The sequence below is a fragment of the Hemicordylus capensis genome, chromosome 9 (assembly GCF_027244095.1).
Source record: "Hemicordylus capensis ecotype Gifberg chromosome 9, rHemCap1.1.pri, whole genome shotgun sequence".
Taxonomy (NCBI): domain Eukaryota; kingdom Metazoa; phylum Chordata; class Lepidosauria; order Squamata; family Cordylidae; genus Hemicordylus; species Hemicordylus capensis.
In genome coordinates this window covers 1,347,045-1,367,941 of record NC_069665.1, presented here as the reverse complement: position 1 = coordinate 1,367,941, position 20,897 = coordinate 1,347,045, and the positions used below count along the sequence as shown (strand labels likewise).

General features: G+C 54.8%; 1 protein-coding gene across 5 annotated transcripts in view; it reads left to right on the top strand.

The window, feature by feature from the left end:
- The window catches only part of NDRG4 (NDRG family member 4), a 58,266-nt gene that overhangs the window by 10,315 nt on the left and 27,054 nt on the right, over positions 1-20,897 (top strand). For 3 of the 5 annotated variants that reach the window (XM_053271008.1, XM_053271005.1, XM_053271004.1), the window contains exons 2-3: positions 6,171-6,262; positions 10,013-10,057. In XM_053271008.1, coding sequence (XP_053126983.1) covers positions 6,194-6,262; positions 10,013-10,057 — 114 coding nt within the window. In that variant the 5' untranslated portion in view covers positions 6,171-6,193. Of the gene's footprint in view, positions 1-6,170; positions 6,263-10,012; positions 10,058-18,573; positions 18,747-20,897 lie in introns of those variants that run through there. The other 2 variants (XM_053271007.1, XM_053271006.1) reach the window with 2 other exon arrangements.

Below are 20,897 nucleotides of genomic sequence, written 5' to 3'. Positions count from 1 at the left end.
GGAAGAGGAGGAGGGGTTACCTGTTCAGGCCACTCAGTTGCAGGCATTGCTGCCGCCTTGGGTCCCCCTTGCATGGGCCTGCCTACTGCGGCCGTTTCTGATGAGGATTCCTGCCCCCAGTCTTCCTCATCCTCTGTGTCCTTGGATCATCACCCAAAAATAGTCCCAGCGCCATGTCCTGACCCCGCAGGGGCCTCCAGTGTTTCCCTGGCATGGCAGTTCTTGTGCTCAGTGGTACGAGATGGTCACTCTTGAGGTGTTAGAGTGAATCCTTGACTATATTTTTCGTTCCTGAAGAACAGGGGAAACAGAACCCTGGCAGAGGCTTCAGGTCTCTCTTTGGAGATGGTGGCCTTCATCCTGATTGGAATTAGACAGTACAGCCAACTCCCAGGCACCCTTCTGCATCGTTTGCCTGTGCTTGGATCTGCATCTCACTTTAAAAGCAGGGATTTCAAGTGGTTTTTAGTTCATTCATTGCCTGACTTTGAAGAGAGTAAATGCCCCATTGGCTGACATTTCCACAACTAGAGAAATGTCCCTCAAATACTAGGAATGCCTGTGGGCTCAGAGTACATAGGAAACAGAGGAAGCTGCTTCATTTGGAGTCTGACCCTTGGTCCATTTAGTGCAGTATTGTCTACACTGACTGGCAGCAACTCTCCAAGGTTTCAGGCAGGAGTCTCTCCCAGCCCCATCTGGAGACGCTGCCAGGAAGTGAACAAGCGCATGCAGATGCTCTTCCTCTGAACATCGGGTCCATCCCCTCAGGGGAATAGCTTACAGTGCTCACACGTGTAGTTCCCCATTTGAATGCAAACCAAGGCAGACCCTGCTTAGCAAAGGCAACCATTCATGCTTGCTGCCACAAGACCAGCTCTCCTCCCCCTGTGCCCCCTCCCCCCCGGAGTTGTGCTGGACGGTTTGTTTCCAGGCGGCCTGCTAAGTGGGGCAGCCTTGGCCCCTTCCTGGGTTTGGCTGCTGTCCGGCACACAAACGGGTCTGAGGTGAGAGTGCAGGACTGTGGAGGTTGCGGAGACCACCGAGTGGCTGTTTCTGTCCCCTCTTCCAGAGGGTGTCTCAGTGCTGGTGGGTGCGGGGAGGCAGGGAAGAGGGCCCTCCCTCACCGCTGCCTGCCTCCTGCTTCTGCCTCCTGCTTCCTGCTCCAGCGAGTCTGCCCCGGGCCTTGGCGAGGGGAGGGCTGTGCCTGTCTGCAGCCAGGAGGGCCCTGTGCAGCGTCGTCTGGCCCGGCCTTGGCCGTGGGAGTGGGAGCGGCCGCGGCGTCTCCTGTCTGCGCCTCCCGCGGTTCTTGTGGCCGCAGCCGGTGGTGGAGGGCCTGGCCAGCCGACCAGTGGGAAAGCAGGCAGGAGAAGCCGAAGCTGCCGCCACTGCCGCAGGCAGCCGGGGATGCCAAGAGCGAGCCCTGCCTGGGCGCTGCTGTTCCACAGGCTGCCTGCGCCTCTCTCCACGCTGGCCTCCCCTGGTGGAGCCCTCCCCAGCTCGTGCTCTTCTCCGTCTTTCTGTGCTTGCATGACTTGCACCATGGCAAGGAGCAGGCAGAAGTAGCCGACCCTCTGGGCCCAGGAGCCCCGCAGGATGTTCTCTGGGTCAGAGCTGCCCCCAGAAAGCAGCACGGGAGCTTTGCAGCGCTGGCCCACTTCGAAGCGGGGTGCGCCAAGCAGTGTCCTGGCGGATTCTGCCTCCGATGGACTGAAATGTAGGGTTTTCCGTCTTGGACACCAGAAGGTCCCGAGTCCGCCTGCGCCTTAGTGGCTCCTTTCTCGCACTTGTCCTGCCCCGTCTCCCCCCAGCCGTGCCTCGGTGGCCTCCGGTCCTCTGCTGCTTGCGTTGCAGCCGCATCCTTCCTCCTCCACGGTCGGTCGTCTGACTGCAGGCCGCTCCTCACGGCTCCCTCCGCTCCCCAGACGGACTGCCTGTGACTCAGAGGGCGTGCAGAACGCCACCTGCTTTCCTTGGCAGCAGCACTCCGGATCACAGCTCACCCCAGCAGTGGCAGCCAAGGCGCCAACGGCTCTCCAGCCAGCTCGGCCTCGGGCAGGCAGCGTGGAGGATGCTGGGGAGGGGGAAGAGCCTCAGCTTGGAGGTGCTGGTCCGGGGGGGGGGGTTGGGTGGGTGGTGCATCTTCAGAAAGCTCCAGCCCAGGCAGCTTTGTTTTTTCCCAAGGCACATCTTTTTTTAGGGAGGGCCAAAGATGGTGGTGTGGAAGAGCCTGCTTCCAGGCAGAGGGACCTCCTCCTTGCTGGCAGATACAACCACATGGTGGGCCCGGCTCTGATCAGGACGGCAGTGCACCGAGAGAAGGAGGCTCATGCCAGTGCCGCCTTCAGCGGGTGGCTCAGAGCCCTGAATCTCAGCAGCTCCCTCTTGCTTGACCTCTTCTAGAAAGCAAGTGCAGCACCGGGGGGGTGTTAGGGTTAGGGTTAGGGCGCTCCTAGCCGCACCTGGCTCTCTGCGGCTTCCGCCTTCAGAGGTGCCGCATTATACTATTAGAGACTTTAAAAACGTATGGAATTATTCTGGGGGCCAGTGATGGAGATTCCATAGGGAAAGTCCTGCTAGATCAGGCCCAAGGAAGCCCCTCTAGTCCAGCATCCACAGTGGCCCACCAGATGCCTCCCAGAAGCCCACAGGCAAGAGATGAAGGCCTGCCCTCTCTCCTACTCCATACCTGCAACAGGTATTGAGAGGCACCTTGCCTGTAGGAGGTGGTGGCCTATAGTCGCCAGACTAGTAGCCGTCGATAGACCCGTCTTCCGTGAATCTGTCTAAGCCCCTCTTGAAGCCATCCAGGCTGGTAGCCATCCACAGACTAATTTTGTGCTGAGTGAAAAAATACCTCCTTGTGTTGGTTCTAAATCCCTCAGCCTTCAGTTTCACGGGATGACCCCTGGTCCTAGTAAGAGAGGGAGAAAAATGTCTCTCTGTCCACTCTCTCTGCTCCATGCATAATTTTATACACCTCTACCATGTCTCCCCATAGCCGGCTCTTTCCCAAACTAAACAGGTCCCTTCTAAGGGAGCGTTTCCCTCTTCCTCAGTCCAATGTCCTCCTTCTCCGGGACCTCCATAACAGCAGAGCAGCTGTCGGCCTGGGAGGGAGGGAGGGAGGGGGATGCCTCTACCACACCCTCGAGGGTCTCAGCCACATACCTCTCTGAGCTTCAGCCAGCTTGGCTTTGCAGGAACAAACTTGTTCGCTGAGAGTCAGGAGCTCTTTGCACCAAGTGCACACCCACGACTTCTGCCCCAAAGGCAGGTCGTCATACATGCCACACGCTGTGCAATACACTGGGAAGCACCCTCTGCCCTGCTGGATCCTGCCTTCATCATGACTAGTTTCGTTGGCTATTTAGAATACGTAGAGCTTGCTTCCTTGAGAGTTCGGTCTTCGCTGCAGTTGTCAGCTAAGTAAAGGTTTTAAGCTCTGTTTTAAGCCGGGGGTGAGAACCCCGGGAATAAGGAAACGTTGCATGAGCTTACCGTCAGCAGAATGAAGTACAGCTGCTCCTTTGACATTCTCTTGGGAAAACAAAATGCTTCTCTCAGTGGGGGCTGTGGGGCCAAGCCCCAGATCTTAGAAGTACCTAGCAGTGCCTCTGGCTAGTGCTTCTCCTCATGCTGTTTTCCTGCTGGAAATCACCCTCCCCAACACGGCCATTTCCCTACAAAGCCTTTTTTGCAGTAAACAGCCTCTTCAGGGGCAAGTTTCCGTGGGGAAACCGCACAAGAGGCAGGAGTCCTCCTCCTCCTCCTCCTCGTGCCACAGTCCCAACGGGGCCCAGCTCCTGCGTCTGTGTTGATTCAGAAAGGGAAAGGCACTTCCAGTCCGGAGTCCTTTCACAGCGTGTTCCTTCACATGCCTTGTTTGGCTGGTTGTGCTGCCAGAATCCTGTGCACAGACCGTGGGCGGGTTTCTTTCCGAGTTCTGCTCTGGAGCGGATTGCGCGGGGATTTGGATCATTGACACCTCTCTCTGTGTGTGGTTTTAAAGCCTGTTTTCTAATTCAGTTCTTAGCCTAGCGGGGTTAAAAAAGATGTAATAAGGTAGCCGTTCTCAACCTTGACTTCCCAGATGTTGTTGGACTACAACTCCCATCACCACAATGGCATGGCTGGGGGTGATGGGAGTTGTAGTCCAACAGCTTCTGAGAAGAACCCCTAGAATAAGGAAACGTTGCATGAGCTTACCGTCAGCTGAAACATGTACAGCTGCCGCTTTGACACTCTCTTAGGAAAAATAAAATGCACACTTCTTCTTTTTTACAAGTCTTTGAAGCTCTCAGCATTTTGAAGATATGCTGTTTTGAATGCCTTGAGTAGTGTATGGATGTTTGAATGACATCTTTTAATTCTGAGTGTTCTAGAAATCTTTGCACGGCATGTTGTTGTTTATGTTGTTTCTAGGCTCTAGCTGCTAAATGTTGCATTGTGTTTAGCCTGCCTTGCAGTTGCCTGGAGCGACAAACAGGTCTTCTTCTAACCCCGTGGGGGCTGCCTTCCTTTTCCTGAGCCAGGGAGCCCCCCCATTCGAATCTCCACCCAGGGGGCCTTGAGGCAAGACACCCCGGTCCTCTCAGCCTCAGCCCTGCCTCTGCCTTCCACCCTCCAACGGAGCCGGCCCAAAGGGTTTTGGTGCCCTTTGCAAAGTTTGACTCGGGCACCCCTCAGCCACGAAGTGCTGAGCCCTGGCTTCCACTTGGTCCATGCAGGCCGCTCATTCATCAGGTCGAATGACCAGCCCATGCAGCTGACCAGCGAGTGACTAGCCCGTGCTGGTTTGAGGATCCAGTGGGAGAGAGTTCCCAGGCTATTATGGGGTAAAACTCTTTCAGAGATGAAACGATGCTGTTAATCTGGAGATTCCAGTCTGAGACCTTTTCTTCTTGGAAATGAACACTGAGGCAGGCCATTCAAGAGCGGGAGTGCAGCTGATGAGACGAGCTGTTTAGTGGGGCTGAGGTACAGTAAGCAAAGAAGGCTGTGCATTTTGGAGGTGCAGAATGTGCGGGCCCTTTGGGGATCGGGGGGTGGATGGCATCCTCACACCACTGTGCAGTGCTTCAGGGGTGCAATCCAAGAGGGGGAGAGAGAGAATAATGGGCAGTGCTCTATTCAGGCACCATTTATGGACCCCCACCCTCAGAACTGGCGCCCTAGACGACTGCCTAGGTCTGCCAAGTCGACAGGCCAGCCCTGCCGACCAACTCGCCTGCACCTGAAATATGGGGATGGTAATCCTGAATGGGGAAGTAACTTGCCTAAGGAACAAGAGATTGCCAGTTCAAATCCCCGCTGGTCTGTGTCCCAGACTATGGGAAACACCTCTATTGGCCAGCATGGTGTAGTGGTTAGAGTGCTGGACTAGGACCAGGGAGACCTGAGTTCAAATCCCCATTCAGCCATGAAACTAGCTGGGTGACTCTGAGCCAGTCACTTCTCTCTCAGCCTAACCTACTTCACAGGGTTGTTGTGAAAGAGAAACTTAAGTATGTAGTACACCGCTCTGGGCTCCTTGGAGGAAGAGTGGGATATAAATGTAATAAATAATAATAATAATAATATAATATAATATAACATTGGGCAGCAGCGATATAGGAAGATGCTGAAAGGCATCATCTCATACTGTGCGGGAAGAGGCAATGGTCAACCCCTCCTGTATTCTACCAAATAAAACCACAGGGCTTGGTGGGTGCCAGTAATTGACACTGACTTGACAGCACAACTTTACCTTTAATCCTGACCGTTAAGGATTAGGGCTTTTGGCTGGTTGTGCTGCCAGAATCCTGTGCACAGACCGTGGGCGGGTTTCTTTCCGAGTTCTGCTCTGGAGTGGATTGCGCGGGGATTTGGATCATTGACACCTCTCTCTGTGTGTGGGCTTTTGGAAGGAAGGCTGAGCGAATGTGTGTGAAGCACCTTCCCAGGTGCTGTATAAATGCTGATCAGTCACTCATGTTGCGCTCCTGCTGAACAGGAGGAGACTCTACTAGGGCACCTGGAAGCTGGCTGTGTGCCCCAGGAGGGTCCATTGGCAGGCACCTCCTTAGGACTACAGGGGAGCTGAGCTCTGGCGGGCAGCCTTCCTCCGTCGGGGTTTGGATGGGGTGGGGCTGCAGTAACCGGTGTCCTTGGTTTCCTTCCTTCTGCAGGGTTGTTGCTGCAGGAAGTGACCATGGCTGGCCTGAATGAGCTACGATTCACAGAAGAGAAGCCGCTGCTTCGGGGGCAGGACGCCGAGTTGGTGAGTCCTTTTCACTTCCAGTGGAGAGTCCAGGCCACTTCTGAGATTCGCCTTCCGCCGAGTAGCGTGTTCGAGAGCTTAGCACACCCCGCTGGTGCAGAGTGAATGGCAAGCCAGCTGGTAGCTGACAGTGGGAGAAGTGACCCTGGCTTTTGTCCTAGATGGTGCCCAGGATCTGGTGCAAGAAGGATCTGCCAAATTGCTTGGGAGCGGCATTCATGCTGCTGTCATGCCCAGTCAGCAATTGCCCAGAAAGTCCAACCTATTTAATTCCAGAAGGGACATTTTCTTTTTAAAAAATGAGTTGGTTCAAAGGAGATAGTTAAGAAAGTCAAATATTCTCACATAATTTGGAGGTGATTTAAAATCAGTGCCTAACTTGTCTTTTTAATTTCAATGGGATTTCCTTGAGTAAATTTAGCCAGGCTGTCAGTCAGTATCATAAAGGGCCAGATAAAGTGTCTCCCATTGATTAGGAAGAGTACAAATATTTTCAAAAGGATGTCAGCATGGTTAAGTAGCAGAGTCAAGGAGGCTTTAAATTGCAAGAAAAGCAGAAGTTTTGCCCAAAAGTTTGAAAGAGCACAGTTAGGAACATAGGAAGCTGCCATATACTGAGTCAGACCATCAGTCCATCTTGCTCAGTATTGTCTACACAGACTGGCAGTGGCTTCTCCAAGGTTGCAGGCAGGGATCTCTCTCAGCCCTATCTTGGAAAAGCCAGAGAGGGAACTTGGGACCTTCTGCTCTTCCCAGAGTGGCTCCATCCCCTAAAAGCGGAATATCTCACAGTGCTCACACTTCTAGTCTCCCTTTCATATGCAACCAGGGCAGACCCTGCTTAGCTAAGGGGATAAGTCTTGCTTGCTACCACCAGACCAGCTCTCCTCTTCCAGCTACTGGCAAAAGAAATGTAATTTAACAACGATGCAACTGCAAACAAAGATGGAGTTGAGGAATAAATTGTTCATGCTCTGAAAACTGGTGATACATATTTGTGTCTCTACATTGGAAGCAGGAGACCAGCTGGGCGGGCTGGTTGACTGGTCAACTAGGGCTTCTAGTTGATTCAGGTGTAAGAGGAGGGCTGAAGAAATGCCAGGAAAGTCGGGACACGAAGCTTTCTCTTGGATCTCCACTTCAGAAGATAATGAGAGACCTGTAGTTGTCCCATTGCTTGTGGGCAGCGGGATCCGAGGAAAGGATTGAGTCAAACATGGATAACAACGCTTTGGAACTCAATGAAAGTAGCAAGCTGCTGGTGGAGTCTATCTGAGAGGTCTTTAAAAATTCAAATATGAATTTGGTGATCACATAATTAAAAATACACTGTAAATAAGTCACTCAAATCAGCCTCCCTTTCCGAGAAGCAGCCCCTCCCATGGCCGCTCCTTCTCTTGCTGCCTCCACCTGTCATGGAAGGATGGTTCTTCTTGCATGAAGCAGCCTTCCGCTGAGTCAGATCCTCTGTCCGTCCAGCTTAGTACTGTCTACTCCAGGACTGCTCAACTTAGGCCCCCACCCCCATTTTTGGACTACAACTCCCATAACCCCGATAGCCAGGGATTATGGGAGTTGTAGGTGAACATCAGCGGTGGGGGCGGGGGGGGGCTGGGCTGTCCTGGTCTATACTGACCAGCTTCAGCCCTCCAGAGTCTCAGGCAGAGAAGGGTCTTTGCTGGCCCAGCCGGGAGCTGCTGCTGCTGATGCCAGAAACGGCAAATAGGGGTGTGCACAGAACCGGTTCCGTGCACATCTGGGAGGAGGGGGGCTCCTCTAAGGCACGGGGAGGGTGTCCTTCCCTCCCCTGCCAGGCTTCAGAAACCGCAGGCGCGGGATGGCTGTATACCCTCTTGCCGGCCCAGTCAGCTTCCTGCTCATGCATGTGCACGGGCCAGTTCCGGTATTGTGCTGACCGGGGCAGCAAGAGGGTATACAGCCACCCCATGCCTGCAGTTTTTGAAGCAGCGCTGGAGGGGGAAGCTCAGCGGGGGAGGGAAGGACACCCTCTCTGCGCCTTAAAGGAGCCCCCCCGCCCCCATGTTCAAAGAACCGGTTTGAATACCAGTTTCTGAACTGGTTTGGTGTTCTAGGTATAGGATGCCGAACCGGTTCGTGCACATCATGAATGGCAAAGTGGTTGCTCCCTCCCTGATCGACAGTCTTCTCCCCCATTGCTACCCTCTGCTGTCCTCTGAAGGGTTGTCCATCTCTCATGTTCCTTGTGCTGGAGGTCCTTTGTGCCTGGAACCCCCTTCTGAGCATGAGTGTGATGGTGCCACCTCTCTCTACCCCTTCCAACCACACCTCGAAACCTGCCTCTTTTGCCAAGCCTTAAGCTTAACTTCTTAGGTCAGGTCTGTGACTAAAGCTGCATTGATGCTTAAGGCCATGCGGTAGTCTTGGCTTCTGTCTCTCCCTTGCTGCTCTGGCTTCTCCCATTCCCTCCTTCTGTCTTCCAACTCCCCTCCTGTTGAAATTTAGATTGCAAGTTCCCGGGGCAAGGACCTACCTTATTCACTCATGAAAGTCCTTGTACAAGCTATATACAGAAATAACAGCAGCAGAAGCAGGGAGGCTTTGGTGTTGGTGGTGGTGTTGTTGTTAGGTGACAGAGTTATTAAGCAAGGAGACTCATTAGATAAGGAGAAGAAAGGCAAATCTGCTGGGAGGCAAATTTAGGGATAAAGGTTTGCTTTGAAAGTTGTATGTGACCCCGCAGTGTTAAGTATGATCATTCTGTAAGTTCTTGTATTTTGCTGATGTTGTCATCAGATGCAAAATTTAGTGCCACCGTCAGTTCTAACAGAATTTTCTTCTGGTGGTTTGCAGACAAATTTGGCATCTATTTAGTTCCATTAAGGAGAACAGCAGGGCTCGTAGGAACATAGGCAGCTGCCTTCTACTGAGTCAGACCCTTGGTCCATCTAGCTCAGTATTGTCTTCACAGACTGGCAGCGGCTTCTCCAAGGTTGCAGGCAGGAGTCTCTCTCAGCCCTCTCTTGGAGATGCTGCCAGGGAGGGAACTCGGAACCTTCTGCATGCAAACAGGCAGGTGCTCTGCCCAGAGCATCTCCTGGGAAGCAGAGTCAACAGCGTGGTGCCTTAATATGAAGGTTTAGGGGGGCCCTTTGGGGGTTCTCTGGGCTCCAGCCCCTGCCCACTTATCTTTCTCTGTGTGTGCGCGACAAGCAGCAAGGGTGGCGCCATCGTGTGGCCAGGAGAAGAACAGCCACCCCCTTGCTCCATCCCTTCCGGTTCTGGTTCTTCATTAGGGACGGTAGCTAAAGTCCTCCTCCTGTTGTGCCAGTGGCTGTAGTATCCCAGGTCTGAGGGCGCATCCTCCTCTGGGCAGAAGAGCTGGTCTTGCGGCTGCAAGTGTCCCCTTTGCTAAGCAGGTTCTGCCTTGGTTTGCATTTGGATGGGAGCCTGCATGTGAGCGCTGTAAGATAGTCCTCTGAGGGGAAGGGGCTGCAACTCATTGGGAGAGCAGCCGTAGGCTTGCAAGCTGCCAGTCCATGGTGGCAGCAGCTCCAGGCAGGGCTGGGAGAGAGTCCCGCCGGTAACCTTGGAGAGCCGCTGCCAGTCAGTGTATTGAGCTAGACGGACCGATGGTCAGACTCGGTGGGAGGCAGCTCCCTGTGTTCCTGTTCTAGATACGGGGTGCACCAAGTCAGCTCAAGAGAAAGCCAGGAGGCACCATGGCCTGTGTGAGAACTCACCATTTCCTTGGCTCTGTTTCCTCTCCAGGAGAATTCGGATACTTTCCTGTCTCAAGTGGACACTGACTGGAAGGTAAGTTGCCGCTTGCCTGCGTTCTCTTTGTCCTGAGCCCAGGCAGGGTGGCCGACTGCCGGTCCCAGAAGTGGCGCTCCGGGCCCCGAGCTGCAGGGCAGGATTCCGGCTGAGCTGGTGAAGAGGGACCCTTTCCAGAGCAGGCAGCCCTCCTGGTGTCGTTCCAGGCGGAGTCTGGGCTGGCGTTTTCGTGCCTGGTAGCTGATGCAGGAGCTAAGTGTTTGGCTGCGGCTCCCGGGGCATTTCCAGCGGCTGGTGTGCGATGCTCTGCCTGGCAGCTGCCCCCCCCCAGCTCTCTTGGGGGACCCCAGCCTGAGCGGCAGCCAGCTACTCCACAAGAGCTGCTCACACGAGGCTCTTTCCCATGCCGGGTAGGGAATGCCAGGAACTCTGGGCCACGCAGACAGGCCCCATGCGGTGTGGTGGTCTCCCCCCGCCCATGTCTGGGGGCTTCAGACGTTGCCTTCCTTGAGCAAGAAGTAGCTGAGCTGCTCTGACTCCCCCCCTCCCCGCCCCTGTGGGCTAACCTGAGCGTGCCTCACCTGGCCCCTCTCACCTGCAAGGCAGCCTCAGGCTCCACCTCCACCCCAGGCTTCTGTGCTGGGTCAGCTGCTCCCTCCCTTGTTCCCCCAGGCCAGTCTCTGCTTCCCACTTCCCAGCTGATTCATCTGGACAGAAGTGCTCTGCAGAAAGAGCCCATCACTTGCCTAGAGCAGGGTACTCAATGTGGGTTCCCAGCTGTCGTTGGTCATCCCCAGGCAAAAAGACCTTTGGAATGATGGGGGTTGTGGTCCAGCAGCATCTGGGGACCCAAGTTTGAGCACCCCTGGCATCATCCAAGGAGCCATCCTTCACCTGCACAAAGAAGCCTGCTTTCTTCTAAGATGGAGGTTCTCCGGTGTTGTAAGAGTGTTCCTGTTTTCGCAGCTAATGCAGATGAAAGTAGGCAGGAACATAGGAAGCTGCCATATACTGAGTCAGACCCTTGGTCCATCTAGCTCAGTATTGTCTGCACAGACTGGCAGCGGCTTCTCCCAGGTTTCAGGCAAGAGTCTCTCTCAGCCCTTTCCGGAGGTGCCAGAGAGGGAACTTGGAACCTTCTTCATGCAAGCAGGCAGATGCTCTTTCCAGAGCTGCCCCATCCCCTCAGGGGAATAGCTTACCGTGCTCATAGTGTAGTCTTGTCTGTTTGTTATTTCTCTATGTAAACTGCTTTGGAAACTTTTGTTGAAAAGCAGTATATAAATATGTGGTGTTGTTGTCTCCCATTCAAATGCAAACCAGCATGGACCCTGCTTAGCAAAGGGGACCAGTCATGCTACCACAAGAGAGAGCAGGCTGCCACGCCTGGGTGGGGGCACATGCTGGTGTCAGAGTGGTGGTGTGTCCCCCCTCCCTTCAGGATGGTAGTTCTAAGCCCTGGACAGAGCAGTGCTCAAACACGTCTGTGTGGTGCTGCGAGCATCATGCTTGCAGACCTGCAAGTCAGGCAAGATCCTGTTCCTGGACTAGACCTGGAGATCCAAACCGCCGGTCTCCTCTTGAGGGCTGCAACTGACTGTGGGGAAAAGGACTGTCAGTTGCAGACTCCGAGGGCCACCTGGAGTGGGGCAAGGATGCATCTGAATCAGATCCTAGTCAGCTGTGAGAAATAGCGCTGGTTTCCATGGCAGCCGTTGCATGAGCAACATGCTTGGGGGGGGATGTTTATTTCATTGCTGGAGCAGCTTTCCCCCTCTTTGTGCCCCCCCCGGCCAGCCACCCCTTCCCACTCACAGGCAGAAGACCTGCCAGGCTCATGCTGGCCCCCACCAAAGGGCAAAGCTCACCCAGAGGGCAATCAGGGAGTCAGGCAAGATGACTGTGTGAAAAATGGCTCCGTAGGTTGCCCTCGATGTCCCTGAGAAGCCCCAGAGAGAGCTGTGTGTCCGTGGTCTTTCCAGCCAGGGCCCCTGAGCAGAATCCCGGATTTCTTCTACAAGTGCAGCCTGGGACAGATTCCGAGATTCCTTACCCAGGTTTTAATGTATGTAAAAGTGGGGACGGGTGTGGGGAACGGTTTACTACAAAAACAACAGCAACAAGTGTGGTTGTTTAGGATGGCTTGAAGGCTTCTTGAATTCCAACAGCCCTCGCCGAAACACATCCTTGAAGCCTCTTTCTTTCTTTCTTTCTTTCTTTCTTTCTTTCTTTCTTTCTTTCTTTCTTTCTTTCTTTCTTTCTTTCTTTCTCTTAAAGAATGCTGAATTCTGTGCTGCCTACCACCACACTCTGCTCTTCCCTTCTGCCCCTGTGGAATCACAGTGTGCACATACACAAGCCTGACTGTGACCTTTTGGGGAAAAGCATCTTGAGTGGGAAGGCACCGTTCTTTAAATCATAGTGCCTGTCAGTTTCAATGGAGTCCATCAACAGGTTTTTGTGTTTCTAGAAAGCAAATACTATGTATTAGCTAGAAGTTTAGCCTTATTTTGGCTCTGGAGATTTGGGCAGTTTTTATAGGGGTGGCCAAAGGAATACCAAGTACCTGTTTGTGTTCCATTATCCTTGCAAGGACAGACAGAGGGGTGTTCCCTTCTCCTCAGTTTCCAGGTAGGCAGTGCTCTCTGCCCTGTGAGTGGCAGATGCGAGTTCTAGCAGTGAGAGCCCGCCAGGCAGGAGAACTTCCTCCCGCTGGTTTCTGGCACAAGTCTCTGCCATCAACACCGTCTGTGCCTTGCTCCTTTTTCCCTGACGGCCCCCTGCCTGCAGTAATTGGTCCTGTACTTTACCTGCCTTTTTCTTTACTCATCACCACAGGCACAGATAAAAATGCTCACATCAAGTCTACCAGGAGCCCACACCTGCGGCTGCTTCTTGTGCCTTTGTGAAACCAAGAACATAGGAACATAGGAAGCTGCCATATACTGAGTTAGACCCTGGGTCCATCTAGCTCAGTATTGTCTTCGCAGACTGGCAGCGGCTTCTCCAAGGTTGCAGGCAGGAATCTCTCTCAGCCCTCTCTTGGAGATGCTGCCAGGGAGGGAACTTGGAACCTAGATGCTCTTCCCGGAGCGGCTCCATCCCCTGAGGGGAAAGATCTTCCAGTGCTCACACTTCTAGTCTCCCATTCAAATGCAAAGCAGGGCAGACCCTGCTTAGCTCAGGGGACAAGTCATGCTTGCTCCCACCAGACCAGCCCTCCTCCTGCACTAGGATGTGGCTCTCTGAGCTCCTAGGTTCAGGAATCCATAGCAACGTAGGAACCTCCGTTATCCTGTGTCAGACCTTGGGTCCAACGAGCTCAGTATTCCCTACACTGACTGGCAGCAGCTCTCCAAGATTTCAAGGAGAAGCCTCTCCCAGCCCTCTCTGGAAATGCTGCCAGAGAGTGAACCTGGGACCCTCTGCATGCGGATGCTCTTCCACTGAGCATGGCCCCACCCACTAAGGAGAATGCCTTACAGAGCTCACATGTAATCACCCATCCAAATGAGAACCAGGGCAGATGCTGCTTAGCAAAGGGGGCAGTTCACACTTGCTACCGCAAGACCAGCTCTCCTCCCTGGTGGATAGCAAGTCATGCATAAGGATCGGATTGTGGGCCCTGTCAAGAGCTGCCCATTGGAAGGAGTTAGACTAACCCCCTTTCTGCAAATTCCTTGCAAACTCTTTTGGACTTCACCACAGAAGTAATGCTGCATTTAAGGATTACGAACAAGGGCAGCGGCGGGGGGTGGGGGAGGTTGCATTTACCCTCTTCACATTGTTTATAATCTTCTGCATCCCTTATCACATGTCCACAAAGCTGAGGCTTTTTGATTCAGAAAAATAGGATTAAGGTCTTTACTTGAAATATCAAGGATTCTGTATTGGATTCCCTCAGACAGAGGATGCCTCAGCAGATTCCTGCACTGAGCGAGTGGGTGGGGCTGGAAGGCCTCAGAGTCAGAGGGTCCGCACCAACCCTAACAGTCTGTGGCCTCACGATTCCTCATGCAAATGTCATCCAAACTTGTTGCTTGATTTAGCAGGCAGGTCTAAAAGGTGTCGTCTGTGTCGTCTTGATTGGACCCAGTTCTTCAGGTGCGCTGCTGGTAACAGTCCAGTTGCAAATGTTCTGGAGCCCTTGTTGAGCAGATACAGATGCAGAGAATTCCTTTCGCTTCTCTACGACTTCCTTGTCTGTCTGCAGTATTACTCTTTGTAATACTGCAAAAGTTTGCCACCTAATAGTCTGTCTAAATTTGGCTTACAAGGGTTTGTACTCTTTGAAGATGTTCCCAATTTGGGCAGTACTTTAAAAAGCCCATACTTTTCTAGCCTCCTTAATTTTGCTATTTAGTCACACTGCCTTCTATTTGGATGTATTTGTATCCTTTGTGATAGTATATATTTTATTTCTGAGATGGATCAGGAGTGTTTGCTTACCACCAGTGCATCGTGCCCATATGACACCTTGTCCCGCTGTGATTCCTCGTAGCTGCCCTGACTTATCCCTTTCTCGAGGAACCTCAACAAAGGTCCAGGCATTTCCTTTTTTGCTTTTAATGGATGAATGTGAGCTGGCAGTATTCATCCAGCCTTCTGGGTCTGACCCTGTCAACAGACCACATAGCCCATATAGAGATCACTGTAAAGCCAGTGGGATAAAGACAGTGACACCAAGTCTTCACTGCTTACGTGTATGGGTGTGCATGGACCATGTGCGGCAGTTTGGTCCAAATTTGGACCAAACTGCTGCTTTGCAAACCGGTTCAGTTGGATGCTGGCCAGACCGATGAACCAGCTCGAAATGGTTCAGAGTGGTTCATGATTGAACCACTCAAATTGTCCAGTTTGCAGAGGACAGGTTTGACTGTGAACCAGTCCATGCACTCCCCTACGTACATGGTGCCTTAATGTGTAATTTCCATGCTTTTTTGAGCAGAGGTGAAAATTGTAAGCATTTTAACTTTTATCTTAAACCAGTTCCCCCCCTCAAGGTAAAGTGTGCTGTTGAGTCAGTGTCAACTCCTGGTGCCCGCAGAGTCCTGTGGTTGTCTTTGATGGAATACAAGAGGGGTTGACCATTGCCATCTCCCGCGCAGGATGAGTTGATGCCTTTCAGCATCTTCCTATATTGCGGCTGCCCGATAGAGGTGTTCCCCATAATCTGGGAAACAGACCAGCGAGGATTTGAACCAGCAACCTCTGGCTTGCTAGTCAAGTCATTTCCCAGGCTGTGCCATTAGGTACCTTTTCTTCTTCTTCAGTGTATATACTGCTTTTCAAAAACAAAACAAAAACTGTCCTGAGAGGAGTTGCCATAGCAAAGGAATGAGAGTGTGGTTCCCTGTTCCAAAGGGGCCTCACAGTCCTAAAAAGAAACACAAAGGAGACCCCAGCCACTGCCACTGGGGGAGGGATGCTGTGCTGGGCCGAGTAGGGCCAGTTGCTCTCCCCCTGCTCAATACAAGGGAGCCTCCTCGTGAAAAGGTACTCCTCTTGCTCAGTTGACAAGAGTGGACCTGAAGATGGCCCTGTGTCACAAAAAAGGCTCACAGTCTAAAACAAACAAAACCCCACAAAGGAAACCCATCAGTAGCCACTGGAGACAGATGCTCGGCTGGACTGAATAGGGCCAGTGGTCCCTCCACGGCTAAATACAAGAGTGCCACCATTTTGAAAGGTGCCTCTTTGCCCAGTTAGGAGGAGTTGCATACCTGTTGTCTTAAATGGGTGGTGAAATAATTTGATCCAAGTATAACAGTATAAAATATAAGCAGTGGAAGAATACTGTATAGAGAAAGTATAACAATCCAGAGAAGGAAGCAATTGGTGGCTGCTAGACTAGCCCAGGGGCTCCCAGCCTTGGTTTACAGCCCCCATCGACCCCCCCCCCCCTTAGCCATTGTGCCTGGGGTGTGTGTGGACATTATAGGCCACAACATCTGGGCACCCAGAGTTGGGAACCCCTGGGCTAGAAGGCACTTGCTTGTGTGCCCTGAACTGGTCAAAGTGGCCGAAGTCCTCTGGCACCCTGTGTCTCTGCCTATCACTTTTGGTGGACCCTTGACCAAGGATAAGAGTCTCCAAGCCCCTGGCACAGAAGATGCCTTTGCAGTGTCTTTCTCCTTGCAGATAGATAGTGCCTTTGTAGGAATAAAATGGAGGTCACCTCAAATCTCTGGAGTGGAGGAGGAGGAGGAGGAGGAAGAGGAGGAGGAGGAGGGGTTAAGGCGTGGCTGTTTTCAGGAGTGTGGCTGCCATCCTGAGCGTTGAGTCTGTCATCTTAGCTGGCTGGTGCCTCTTCCCCTGCACAGCCAGTCTATGGTCTTCTGTATTTCCCCCCTTCCTTTTCAGCCCGTCCTGGTGGTTTCCTTCCCTCCTTGTCTCTTTTCCTTGATCTTCCAGCTGCTGTCTGTCTGTCTGCTGGGGTGTCTCCTTCCCTCTTCCCTTTGCTCTTCTTCCTGCTGTGTTCTGATGACCTTTCCTGTCCTCCTGCTTTCTCTCCTGGCTCCATCCTTTCCTTGCCTCCCACACTCCCTGCAGTTTGCAGTGGCTTCTTTCCTAGCAATCGGGTGGCCCCTGGGAGATGGAGCTATGCTGCCAAGCGGCCCAGGCCAGCATTACCATGCAAGGGCAGGGCCTTCTGGCCAGAGATCAGAGCCGGCTGCTGGCTACAGAAGTGGATGCAACGCAGCGAGGCACTGAGGGGCTTGTCCAGGAGAGCAGCTGGCCTCTGCAAAACCCTTCTTGGCAACCTGGAGGAGTTCAGCGGGCTCGGTGTGCCCTTGCAAGGAGCTCAGGGGCTCTGATGTGGGAGCACTGGAAGAGATTCCCCCCTCAGGGGATGGAGCCGCTCTGGGAAGAGCAAGAAGGTTCCAAGTGCTGGAAATTCTCTGTGGTGAGAGAATCCCTTTCTCATGATAGCAGAGTGCACAGAGGCACAACGCAGCGGTAGTTTGGTTAGGCATGCGTGTATCCTGAGAGTAAAGTAACTTGGAGCCAATTTATAGTTTCAGATCAATATACAAGGCATTTATTAAGGAACTCCAGTCCATTCTAGATAGGAAAGTGAGGAGTTAGGATCTCTAATCTATCTATCTAGCTGGATGCAGATGGATTCTGCATCTTCTCTGCACATATGGTGCAGGGAGAGGAGCTTGCCATGTTGCAAGGTAGGTGGGCAGGTAGGAAGAGAGAGAGGGAGGAAACTATGAATTCCCTAAGAGTAGCAATCTACATTTCAAAGGGATAGTATCAGAGCAGTGGAGAAGGGATGACCAATGTCTTGACCCTCTAGCCCTCTGACTCACTAGTCTGTCCTCCACTGTCTGAGACAAGAGACAGCACAAAGTCCTTTAACTTCCAACACCAAGTTCCCTGCCTGGCAGCATCTCCAATATAGGGCTGAGAAAGATTCCTGCCTGCAACCTTGGAGAAGCTGCTGGCAGTCTGTGAAGATAATGGCCAAAGGCCATTGTGGCTGGGGATAATGGGCCTTGTAGTCCCGACACCACCTGGGGAACTTAGGGTAGAGAACCCCTGCCCCAGAGAATGGTAGAGTGCTGCTCTAGCCACAGTGGTTGGGGATGATGGGAGTTGTAGTCCCAACAAGATCTGGGGGCCCAGGGCAGAGAGCCCCTGCCCTAGAGAATGATGACCAGCAGTGAGCATTCGCCTGGCAAGCCTTCTTATATGGAGAGGAGAGCTGGTCTTGTGGGAGTGAGCAGAGCATGACTTGTCCCCTGAGCTCAGCAAGGTCTGCCCTGGTTGCATATGCATGGGAGACTCGAAGTGTGAGCAGTCAGAGATTCCCATTAAGGGGATGGAGCCGCTACTCTGGGAAGAGCAGAAGGTGCCAAGTTCCCTCCCTGGCAGCATCTCCGAGATTGGGCTGAGACAGACTTCTGCCTGCAACTGCTGCCAGTCTGGGTAGACAGTCCTGAGCTAGAGAGACCAATTGACTCCGTGTATGGCAGCTCCCGATGTCCCTAAGCACCCCTCAGCCCTTTTGGCCTGGCCCCGCCCGCACTGGAAGGCAGTCAGGGAGCCTGGCCGCTCCCCTGGTGTCCTCTGGCCCAGAGAGGTCCGGCGGGTGGGGGGAGGAGGCAGACGATGCCTGCAGTGCACCAGAGGGGGGGGGAGAGAGAGGGCGAGCTCCTCCAGCTGGTGCACCGCCAGGCTGCCTGCCTGCCGCCGCCTCTCGGAGTCTGGGTCTGTCTGGCCCACTTGGGTCTGGGGGCGGGGGGGGGGAGGGGCTCTGTCTGTGGGTGCTGCAGACCTCCTGCTGCTGCCGCTGCGCCCCTTTGTCTCGGTTGGTGGGGATAAGGATGGAGCCCCCAGCCCGGAGCGCCTCCTCGGGCTTGGGATGCTGATGCAGGGGATGCTGGTACCCGGCGCTGCTGCATCAGCCGAAGCCTGGCTGGCTCTCCCGGCTGCGTTCCAGAGGCCTCTTTCCCGGAGCCGGGGGGGGGGGGGAGGGGGCGGGGCTGAGCCGAGGGGGCGGGGCTGAGCCGAGAAGCGCCCGCGGAGCAGCGGCAGAGCCCGCCCCGCGCTGCAGACAGAGCCCGCCGCGCACCTGCCCGGCCGAAAGCCCGACAGAGCCGGGACCTGCAGCAGCAGCAGCAGCAGCAGCAGCAGCAGCAGCAGGAGGAGTCCGGAGTCGCGCCCGCCCGCCCGGTGGCCTCCGCAGCAGCTCACCATGCCCGAGTGCTGGGACGGGGTAGGTCCGTCCGGGGGTGGTGGGCCGTGGCTGAGCCGCGGAGCGGGACTCTGCCGCCGCCTGGCTCCGCGTGCTCTGGCTGCCTCGCCAGGGGATCCCCGCCCGGGTCGGAGGCAGCTGCAGGCTTGCTCCGGCGCTGTCCTGGGGCGCGGAGGGCTGCCGCTGCCGCCGGAGCGATGCCTGGTGGTGCCGCAGGCCGGGGGTGCCTGGCTGGCCCCCAGCCCGGCCGTGAGCAGCAGGAGGCGGCGGCGGCGGCGGCGGCCCTCCGGGCTCCCGCGGGCGAGTCTCGGCTGAGCTGGGCCCTGCCGCTCGCTCCGTCCGGCTGCTGCTGCCGCCCTGGCCGCTCTCGCCGGCTGCCCCTCGAGGTGCTCGAGTCTTCCTCCGGAGCAGCAGCGGCGGCATCTGGGCCCAGCCCCGTTTGCAAGCAGCCCCCTTGGAGCGGCAGCCGAGGCTGGGGCAGCAGCGACGTGCCTCTCAGCCCCTGCCGCTCAGCGCATCCCTGAGAGGCCCGCCGGAAAACGGGGCACCGGGAAGTGCTCCCCCCCCCGCCGGGGACTTTGCTTTCCGCCCGCAGGGGGTGCCCAGAGCAGGTGTGCACCACCACCTGGGGAGGGCAGGCAGGTGTGGCTCAGGTGGAGCCGGTGGCCAGGCTGGAGGCTGCATTGCCCTTCTGTGCCTCTCCTGGGCGCTGCCCGGCTGCTGTCTGACCTTGAGCAGCACCTGCTGATGGTTGGCGTCCTCCCCGCCCCCCCCCCATCAGCACCAGCACTTCTGACCGATCCATGTGCTGGATTCAACCCTGCGGTGAGGAGTAGATCATGAACTGGCCGGGAGGGAGGGGGGCGGCTGTGGGGAGGGGAGACTCCCCCTCCCCCCAGGATGCTCCTAAGAGCCAAGCCCGGCCTTTCCCTCCTGCCTCGCAGCGGTGCATCATGTCTTGTTTGCGGTGGTGTTCTGCCTTGGGGGGAAGAGGAGCAGCGGGGGGGGTTGTGGCCCCCAAGCATTCCTCAAGCCCCCACCCGAAGACTCCCAGAGCTGCAGCAGCTCCCCCTGCATGGCTGAGGGCTGACGGGGAGAAATCCCTTCAGCTGCCTGCAGGCCCCTCTTTCCTCGGACACAGCCAGCCCGGCCTTGCCCTTCCTCTGCCGAGCAAAGGGGGTGCTGGGGAGATGCATCACATTGGAGCTTAGCCACTGACCTTCTGTGGGAGGGAGGCCATCGCCGAGGTTGCTCTTTGGGGTCAGTGGCAGAGTATGTCTATTCCCTGCATCAAAAAGCACCAGGCACCGCAGGGGGTGGCACTGAATCCTTCCCTCTGGATGTAGTTTTTTCACGGTGGTTCAGCAACCCGCTCTGTCATGCAGCCATGACTAAACCATGCAGACTCTGCCGCCATCCGCCCAAGGGAGGAAGCCGTCTTGCCTGGTGTCGGGCAGTTGGCTCCCGTCGGGCTCTGCACTCTGACTGGCAGTGGCTCTCCGAGGACTCTGGCTGGAATACACGAGGTGGTTGCACGCGGCTGCTGTGGCCCCTCCCCGTGCTGGACTAGGAGGGGAGGCCAAAGTAGTGGGCCAGGCAGAAGGTGGGGAGGGGCTCCTGTCTTCTGTAGAGGGGCTAGCTCCCCTCTCCCCTGGCTACCATCCGGGGTAGCCAGGCTCCACTTCTTCCAAATGCTGTATCTATGACCTCTTTTCCAGAAATGCATTTAACGGTAGAATGTATATCCTGCCTTTCCCTGCAAATGGCCTCAAGACGGCTCAGAGAGGCATTTGGAGGTCTCCCTTTTGCAGCAGCAGCTTTTGTGGCCCCGATCCGCCTTCCTCGGGTACTTGCAGTGCCCTCCTTTGTCCACGTATCCGATCTACCTGCTTCCCTGAGTGCAGAGGGTTGAAAAAGAAATGGTTTTATGTTTGTACAAAATGAGGCCCAAACGTTAAGCAGTGCACGAGGGAGGAAAAGGTGCATCAGGATACTACGCAGAGCAGAAATGCAGACGGAGCCTAATCTGACGAAAAGCAGATCCAGTGTGGGTGGGACTCCTCCTCCTCCTGACTGATGGAAGCCACCAGGCTGTCTGTCTGTCACGTTTGTAGACCGCCTAACAAATGCACCTCTGGGCAGTTTCGATCGTTGAATAATACAACAAACATG